Genomic DNA, 10,553 nt, shown 5'->3' on the forward strand with positions numbered 1-10,553 from the left:
ATTTCTTAAAAAAAGTTCTTATAACATTCGATAACACAATCTTAAATTATATGTATTTTAGATTATTGACAATCTTTTTTCTAGGAAAATTATACTTTTTGTAAGTAGGCTGCATCAGCATCAGCAATTGCCCTTTATGTTGGTCTTTATTATTATGAAACAAACCATGCAATACTTAACACCAGTATACAACCAATACAAGCCATAGGAAGTTTTTCATGAATCAGGAAATCAAATTGAAGCATGCTAGAACTCAAACTGCATCTTTGATGTGTACGAAAGTGTGTCAAGTAAAGTACCCATGGCTTTATTCATGGGTGGTGGACCGCATCTAAGTATCTGCAAATATAAATGTGATGAATAATGTCACCAAGTAATATACATAGGTCAATATGATAAAAATATATTCTATTCGTAATTGATAGACTATAATCATTAGGTTTATGGTAAAATCAACCTGGATATTTGGGCCTGGTTCTGGACAATGGCCTTGAATCATCTCCTTCGAGACATACCCAACGCCACCCTTCCATTCATTAGGAGGCTGCCAAATGTTGAAAATATCAAATATTTTATTCTACATACCTAAGTTTGAACTCAAACTTAATGTAATAACCTTTTATTTTATTAGTAACAATATATTTTTTTGTTAATAAAGTTAATTATAGTCACAATGTGCTTAATCGTGTGGTTATTCATTCCATCAAATGGTCTTATTACATAAAATGGATTATTTTCTTTATTGGTTATACAGTAAAGAGATACAAATATTGAAATAACGTTAGAGGAGCATGCCAATTACAAGAAATTACAAATGTGTATGTTTTGGGTTTTGGATGGAACAACCAACCTTGCTGAGAACATAATAGACTTTGAACTGGTCAGGAAATTTGTTCGCAAACCTATCTAGCTCTTCCTGCAACACAAATTAGAACACTGACGAAACAAAACCAGGAACAGACCAATATTTTGCAAGGAAACAATCTATTACTGTTGCGAAAAAAATGACTGTAGATACATTTTTATTTATTAAATCTCATAGCATGTGTTAAATTTTAGTGCCAAATAGTACAAATCAGAATTGATGACAATATTTTTAGTTACCAGCTTTGAGAACAGTTCTACTATACATATACCCCTAATTAAACCTTATTGTTGAAACCTCGTATTATATTCTATATGATACATACAGATCTATGGAGAAAAGAAGGGAAAATCACAATGTTATTGATGATTTAGTTTGTAATAAGAATAAGATATAGTTTTGTATAAACGTTTATTCTTCCACTAACACAACATTACGTTATTTAAATTGAATAACTACTATTCTCTAAAAGAAGGATTTTGTAACTAGCTAGTTACCTTTAACAGAATGTCGTCCACTGTCACATTGGCATATATAAGATGCAATCTCGTTTTGTCCATAGGATTTTCTAGTATGGCTCTTATAAGCTGCAACAAAATGAGGGAAAAAACAAATAATTACATAATGTTAGTGGGCCAAATCCAAATAATCATGACAAACTTCTTCAGCCAAATTTCTTAGCTGAAGAAAACAAATGTTTGTAATTGTAAATGCTTATAAACAGAAACATGTCTAATTTTTTTAAAATTTTAAGCTCGTCATTTATAAGTTAATTATACAATAGCATATAAGAAAATTTTCAATCACAATTAATGCATTCACTAAACTCTAAAAATTATTGTACCTGAAACATTGGGGTGATTCCTGAGCCTCCAGCAATCATTCCAAATGCCCTAACCTGTCCAGGTTTGTAGCTGAAACGTCCCTACAAGCTCCCATGTACACTCTTTATCACACCATTTTTTAATGAAAAATAAAATAAAATAAAATATCCTCATCACACTTGCATTTTGAATATTTATCCCTAATAACTTTATATTATATGATTTGTACATCAAAAACAAACTTATAATGTATATAATTAGGCTCTCGACCAATAACTCTTAAGGAATGAAGTACCTTGGGGCCCCTCACTGCCAAGAAGTCACCCACCTTCATTTGTCTAAAATGGTGGGACATTTTTCCATTTGGGTACATCTGTTATCATACAAATAATTTGCACCAATAAATACATATATTGGAAAATTATATTAGTCCTTCAAAGATATATTAATTGTACCTTAACAACCAAATCAAAATAGCCAATATCTGAATCCAAAGTGATTGGTGTATATGATCTCCTAACTTCAGATCCTTGACTATCTTTACCCCTGCTTAGTAGTTAAAATATATACAATATTACATCAATGAATGATGTTTTATTATTATCATACATTTCTATTTCCTTTTGTTAATAGTCAGAGTTTGAGAATTGTTTTATTATCATAAAAAAAACTCTAAGGCTAGAACAATATGAGTGAAATAATTTTCAAACCTGACAAGTATGTTTTTTCCAACAGGAAGACCTAGCACCGAAGTAGGAGTAGGAAGGGCAAATCTGAATCTTGCAGAGTTGGGGCTGATTTGGGTCTTCTTTACAAGTTTAAATTCTTTGAAATTTTTGGGGTCCAAGCAACCTGAAAAAAATACCCATGTTGGTTCAGTTTTTTTGCTACCTATTTTAGTTGTCAATTTTTATGAAAATAATTAGTCTATAATGTCATTTTAGAATTAGGACGACTTTCATTTGATAAATATTGATATTGTTTTAGGTGAGTTGAATTTTGAAAAGTAAAAAATGAAGAAAAAAATAATAATAAAGAGTGGTGAAATATATTTATGAGATAATTCTAATGTCTACCTTTTCTTAATCATTTAACAGAAACTTCAATTTACAAATAAATTCTTAGTGTATGTGCTGTTAGGTTTTTTGAAGTGAGGGTTGAGTTATTGATCAACACTTTGATATACACATTTGACTTGTTTTGAATTAATAGTTTAAAATTTATGTATCAATAGTGTAAAGTTTTTTATACTGTCAATACATTATTGATTTATAATACTTTTGTATGAAAGTCAATAATAACTAATATATGAATGGTAGATATTTGCTGATAGTGTAAAAAATAATTATACCGTCATTGTATAAGTATTAAATTCTTTAATTAATCATCTTAATGCATTTCCATTGATTTAATATTAGAAACTCAAGGCTTCTTTTAAATGCATTAAAATGTTTATATAACCTCTTGTCTAAAAATGTTTCTATATTTTAGCTACACTTTCTTTTACTAACTTTTAGAAAGTACAATTGATCTATGCACGCTTAGACTTTATATGCTCGTTCACCAACTTTAAATCTAATGGTTTCTTCATCTTCATTGAAGTGACCATTACTCAATAATGGCATAAATTCAAACAACATACACTCCCAAAGAAAAATTAGTAAAAGAGAAAAATATATATACTGATTGTCTAATAAAATTTTATACTATCACTATTATTTATAATTTTTATATTTGATTATCATTAACTTTTAAATATAAATAATACAAATAAATACTATATGTTATATTGATTATGTGTAAATTTTTACATTAATAATATTTAAATATCACACTCTTAATAAAATAAATATTCTCTGTATTGTGTGCTAGCAATTAAGTGCCCATTTTCCTTCCTATTCATAAACCAACCCAGAGGTTTACATTAATAGTATATAAATATTACACTCTTAATATGTCACATCTCAACATCAGTTTGCTATAAAAGGGCGACCGAATTGTCCTGAAACCGGTGAGTCTAAATATATATAAGATTTGAATTCATGACTTTCACACATTATAATAATATTTATATATTGTTAGTGTAAAAATTTATACACAGTCACTACATCATTTATCAATTGTTTGTATTAATTTTTTAGAGTGAGACTCCCTTCGAGTAATGGAGAGATAAGCGACTTTTTTCTTTGTATTTTAAGGGTAAATGTGAAATATCATTTTAAATAAAAAATGATATAAATGTCAATGTGTGTTACTTTTAAATGTTAATGGAGATGAGTCTAACTCAATTTTTAAAGAGTCGATGATAATTATATAAATGATGAATGATATAGTAATTATAAAACTCAACTCATACGCTATTAATACATGCCAGACTCACCCTCCAATGAAATCTAGTATACAACTCGGATATTCACATTACACGTGGATTGATAATTTAATCATAGCTAATCCAATTGAAGTTTATAATAAGATATTGGAATGATTTTCAAAAGGAAAATAATATATTATTTTACAAATTTCATATCACATTAAAGTAATATGTATAATAATTAATTTATAAGTAACATATATCACTTTCTTGTAGAATAAAATGATCCGTACCAGATTTGGTAAGAGGATGTAATACTCTTTTGAACATGATAGAAACAAAACCTAGAAATAGTGAAAATAAATACCTTTAGGGTTTCTCCTGAAATAGTAAATATAAGCAGCTGTAAGGCCAACAGCAACAAGAGCAACTGCACCACCAACCAGTTCAGGTCGCAGGTTCTCAACAAATGGCAATTGCTTCAAATCCAACATTGATAAACGTAATGACATGTTGAATGGTAGTTCCAACATTCTTCAATAAAATTTGGTTAATCACCAAATGCTATTATATACATGCAAACTATGCAACATATATATAACAATATAAAGCTATTACTTTAATCGGTTAGTTAATTCTTTTCTTAATCTTCTTCTCATCATTGTTCTCATGGAATGAAGCAAAGAATAACCCCAAACGTAACATATGGGACATTATATTCTATATATAGTACTTCTACGTTTCTTCAGTGAGATTGAGGATACCTTATTCCAAATAAAAAAATGAAAATATACAAAGAGGAATATGTAATAGGACACAACAACCTCACTAGGGTTTATTCTAGAGCAGTCATGTTAAAGCATGTTCTTAGTTGTTATAAAGAATGAATTTGGTTTTGATCTCTACAAAAATAAATTTAGTATAACATTCTTCTAAACTTTTAAATTACACCTTTTCTTCCTCAACATTAAATTAAGTTGGCATTATTAAGTGTTCGTAGGGTTACATGAAATCTTATGTCACTTGTGCGAAGACACATATTAATTAGAATGGAGATTTATTGTCCCCTTTTTATCTTGGCCAGAATAATATTTTGACTCTTCAATTAAAAATAAATTATCTTTGTTATTGCATTGTTGAAATTGAAGGCCATGAAATTGAAATTAACTCCTTCAAATTGAAACGCTTAAAGGTTTGTTTGGCAGTATTTTGAAGGGGAATGAAGGAAAATAGAAAATTTGGGAGTCATAAAATACACTTGTGAGAGACTCTCAAGCCATCTATTTCCCTTCCCTCCAAAATCCAACTCCCAAATTAACCTTAAGGAAGTAGCTTTTCCTATCAATGGCGTGAGACCCCCTTTTGTACCTCTCTCTAGGTCAATACTTATTGTTGTTATTCCAATTTCCAAACCCAAATTAAAACTTGCTAAATTTGGAATAATGAGAAAAAAATTCAAACCCAAAAATTATCATTTTCTCATCTCCAGAACTAGTTATAATTTTTTGGGTTGAGGGACATGATTGATTGAACTTAGAGTTTGAAGTTGATGAGCTTTAATCACTCTTAGACTCAATGGGCAATGTCCAACTCTCAACTCTTCGTGAGTCAAGAATCTGGGCCCTTGGTCCATCAAGAATTCTCACATGTAAATCCTTTTATTCATTTCTTCACACTTTCCCAAAACTCAAATAGTTATCTTTTGGATTTGGAAGTCCCTTTTTGTTTAGATTGTTGTTCTTAATAGGATTAATGACAATAATTTGCTCCACAAGGGCAAATCTTTAACATTTGCATAATTTATATAAATATATAAGTATACAGATTTATACACAGTCAATAAATTATTTATCATTCATTTATATTTTTTGAAGATTGAATAATGTATTAACATTATATAAAACTCTTACACTATCGATGCATACATTTTTTTAATCTATATACTGTGGTTCAGATTCTAAAAGTGACCTCATCTTTTTCTACATTGCTCAACAACAAATGTGCTTTGCGATATATTTTTTGGTATTCTTCAGGAGTCTTGGATTTGTCCTATGGACTAGTACTCTTTACTGCTTATTAATAAGTTTAGAGGTTATGACAATCATAAAGATGTCAAAATTCAATGGCAATGCTCTATTTTTGCAATCCTTTGCTGTATTTGGTTAGAAAGGAACAATAGAATCTTTAGTGACACCTTTTTGACTTTAGATTATGTTTGGGGTAGGGTTACTATATTGGCTTCGCCTTAGTGCAAAACTCGTGTGCTTTTTAGTGATATGTTCATTTGGTAGATATCCATGACTCTTTTGCTTAGCTTATAAGTTTCTTTTTTGTTCTTATGCAAATTTCTTATCCTCCTATAATATTATCCCTTCTCTTTTAATAGTAATTTCTTCTATAAAAAACATTAATGTGTAAAAAGTCTTATCAACCAACTACACCTTTAAGAAAAAGAAGAAAAAATGTATTTAGGTTGTAAAAGTTTTTTATACATAATTTAATTATTATTGATTGCTAAAATATAAGGAATATAAATAAATAAAAGTGTAATATCTAATTATCTATGTATTGTCAGAGTAAACATTCATTCATAATTAGTATATTATTTACCATTCATTTGTATTACTTTTTTGAAGAGTTAATAATAATTTAACATAAATGATAAATAGTATAATGATAATATATAAAACTCATATATTATATACATCTTTTCTACAAATAAATGATAATTAAATATCAACCATAAATAAATAAGTTTTTATACTACACTCTGTATTATACTTTAAGAAAACAAATATTTTTTTAGGTGATAAAGTAGGAAAAGGAAGAGTTATGATAGGGATGGCAAAAAAACCCGACCCATGGGTACTCATGGAAATACCTGTAACAGGTACCCGCGATAATAGCTTATGGGCGGGATCGGGTTTTGTATACCCATCCTGTGGGTACCCACAAATTTATAAATTTAATTTTTAGTTAAAGTTTTATATATATATTATTTTAAGATTATATATCATATACTTCATTATTATTATTTCATAATAAATTGCATCGTTTTGATTATGATTATAAATTTATCATATAAATATTATTTATTCATGTAACAATTATTTTTACATATTTATTATTACAAATTGTATAAATATATAATTAAAATTAAAACTCAATAAGTACCAACAAATACCCGCTAGCCGCACGGGTATCACAAATATTGCAGGTTTGGGCACAGGAAAGAACAAGGATCACATGTCCCAAAAAATTCTTGTCCTCATTTCCTAAGTCAATCGCATTAAATATATAATCAAAAAAAATTATTTTCTGTTTTTATGATTTTTTTCTTAACTAGTTGTCATTTTCTGATAAAATTGATACACCATGGAACACCAAATCTTAAGACAGATGATCTATATTCCCGTACAAAATCTCCCAAAATGATTACGCTATCCATCACACTATGTAATAACCCTTTCATTCACATTACTCCAAACTCCATCGTTAAACACATAATTCCAAGATTCATCATTACCAAGCCACTCAATCAACAAACTCAACAATCTACTTGTGCTACCATTATTTTCTTCAATGCTCTAGGAGGCCATTGGAATATATACAATGTATCATCTTTCGGATATATACACGGAAGATTCTAATACCTGAGAGTAGTGTGTGACATATATTAAAATTTTAAATAACAAAAATTACACATAGTCCTATACAATATATAAAGGAAACCATGTTTTAACTACCACTATGCATTAATTTCCAATTTTTTATTTTGTTCTTGACAATTTTTAATTTCTAAAAAAATCATATAATCAAAAGTAATTATCATTAACAAAATAATCATCTATCCCACTTTAAATTGGATATTACCATAAATATAAAAAAATTATAACATAAAATACATATTCAATACAAAAAACATTTTAATTCTCTATAAAAATATACAAATATGAAAACATTAATATGAAAATCACCAAAATTTAAATATAACTATTCAAATAAATTACACGTTCCATATAAATTAATGTCAGAGTTGTTAAACACTTATTGCTCAATACAAATTAATAATGAATCATTCATTCATGCATATCTCATTCAACCATGTAACCTATTTTTTGTAATTTTCATAGCTGAAAACTATCTTTGTGCGGTTACTGTTGCAATATCTAAAATCATTGTAAACAAAATAAAATATAATCGAAACAAAACATAATAGAAATTATAAAGATTTAAAGAGTGAATAGAAACAATGAAATATAATAGAAACAATGAAGCAAATAAAGAATAAAAGAAACGAAACATTGTTTGAAATAAATAAATAGAAAAACTGAAATAAAGATAGTGTTAAATATATATCCAAACAATGAAATGAAAATTTAATGAAACAAACAAATAACAAAGGGAAATAGCTTTATTCAAATGCAACAAATAGAAACAATAAAATTGAAACAATGAAATGAAAACAATGTTAAGATAATAGAAAAAATGAAAAACAGAATAGAAACAATGAAATAGAAAATGCTAAAGGGCTATATAAACAACCAATTAGCTAAGAAAAAAAACAATATTTGAAGACAATATTTAGTCTCTAGCTAATATTCTTGTATGTAGGTAATATATAATTTTCTTTAAAAAAATCATGAGTAATAATGTATACTATTAAGTATTACAAAAAAATAGAACATAATATCAATGCATTGTGAATGTAAAGATTTATACACATGCATCATCTACCATTTATTTGAATTACTTTTTCAAAGAAACAATGATGATTAAAAGAATGGTTATGGTATGCTGACAATATATAAAACTCTTACACTATTAATGTATACATTTTTTCCTTTAAAAATATATAATTTAAAAAAAAAAATCAGTTGCACATCCTCACCACCACATGGCACCATCAACAATCTACTTGTGCTACTATCATTTTTCAATGCTGTAGGATGCCATTGGAATATATACAATGTGTCATCTTTATGATATTAATGTAATATCTATACATAATTAATATAAAGATTTATATATAATTATTACATTATCTAAAATTTAAGTGTATTATTATTTTTAAAAGTTGATAGTCACAAAACATGAATGATATAGATAATAAACTGACAATATATAAAACTCATATACTTTCATTCTAAATATTTTTTCCCTCTCACTTCTTTTATTCTCTAACATTATATCTTGTCAAAGAAATTTCATCAAAGGTCAAAGGGGAGTTGTGTTTTGTTATCAAGCATTAGTATCTAGTATCGAGTCATGCATGAATCTCCAAAGGAAGCAAGTTAAGTATAAACTCCCAAGAGGAATAAAAAAAATCAATTATAGCTGGCCTGCCAATGTCATTGTTTAAACCATAATAATTGAAGGCTAGACATAAATTAAATCTTGGGTATGCATGGGATAAGTTTAGGTTAATTTATACCTGGCCCAATATTTTAAGGATAATTTTTTAGATTTCAACTTGTTCCTTTCATGATTTAATAATGGATATGATGAAAATCATTCAACGTAATATTTTGATACAAACAGAATCATATAACTAGATTACTTGAAAACTAAAACTAGAGCATGTTTTAGGATATATTTTCAAAGTATATTATTACGATGTAAAATATTATTCATTTAAATAACAAACATTGTTATTTTTCATGCTTATTTATAAGAAAATTATATATTAAAAGATTAGAAGAAAACATATACTCTGACTAAGAGTGTTTTATAGTGTTATTATATCATTTTACAATTCATATTTGATTATTATTGACTCTAAAATAAAGTTAATATAAATGAATAATATATAAAAGTAAAGTTAATATTTAAAAATTAATGGAAGTGAATTGTAAGCTAAAGATGAATATTCTCTATGAGGAGGACGTTAGAATTTCTGACAATTAGTGGGTCACAAATATAATTCTATAATAGTGTTATGACCATTATTTAATTAGTCAAAATATACAATGATCTTCGGTAATTAATTTGGTGGCTAAGGGTATATGTGTCATGAAATATTATAAGTGTAGATACATTCAGACAATTTCTGATTTGATGAAGGGACTGAATTAGAAATATTGCAACTTAAGTAGTAACTGCTTCAGTTACTTTTATGGGTTATGGTCCCCATTTGTAGAGCAACGAGTTTTGTTGAGTAGGCTGATGAGAATAAAGGTGAATTGTGAAAAGTTATCCAATAGGATATAAAACCAGCATCACAATTCCATAAGGTAATCTTGATCAGAACACTTAAGCTAGAACTTGGCTTTCTCATTCCCCTCTAGAGAAGTAGAAGGAAAACCATCAGGCTCTAACATCTGGAAGATCATCACATCTGCAAGATCATCACATCCACATACCTCCGAGATTCCAAATGGCTAATCAAGGTATGTTCTTCTTCACCATGAAATCAATTGGGGTTTCTTCGGTCTGGATCATGGTTGTTCCATTTGGGTTTATGTATGGGCATAAACATTGTTTATAGGAACAAAGTCATGATCATTAGGGTTTCTGCATTCAATCTAAGGATTATTCATGGAAAATTTCCAAC

General features: G+C 27.8%; 1 protein-coding gene across 2 annotated transcripts; it reads right to left on the minus strand.

The window, feature by feature from the left end:
- LOC109353554 (NADH--cytochrome b5 reductase 1-like) lies at nucleotides 102-4,578 on the minus strand. 2 transcript variants are annotated; one of them, XM_019595888.1, is made up of 9 exons: nucleotides 4,368-4,578; nucleotides 2,400-2,541; nucleotides 2,145-2,235; nucleotides 1,985-2,062; nucleotides 1,710-1,790; nucleotides 1,363-1,452; nucleotides 851-916; nucleotides 458-544; nucleotides 102-339 (listed from the first exon to the last, which is right to left on the minus strand). In XM_019595888.1, the coding sequence occupies exons 1-9, from the start codon at nucleotides 4,531-4,533 to the stop codon at nucleotides 247-249; spliced, it is 894 nt and encodes a 297-aa protein (XP_019451433.1). In that variant the 5' UTR covers nucleotides 4,534-4,578; the 3' UTR covers nucleotides 102-246. The 2 variants fall into 2 exon arrangements, with proteins under 2 accessions (XP_019451433.1, XP_019451434.1); XM_019595889.1 differs by having other exon boundaries at nucleotides 231-402; nucleotides 452-544.

Source organism: Lupinus angustifolius, chromosome LG08 (genome assembly GCF_001865875.1).
Source record: "Lupinus angustifolius cultivar Tanjil chromosome LG08, LupAngTanjil_v1.0, whole genome shotgun sequence".
NCBI classification, from domain to species: Eukaryota; Viridiplantae; Streptophyta; class Magnoliopsida; order Fabales; family Fabaceae; genus Lupinus; species Lupinus angustifolius.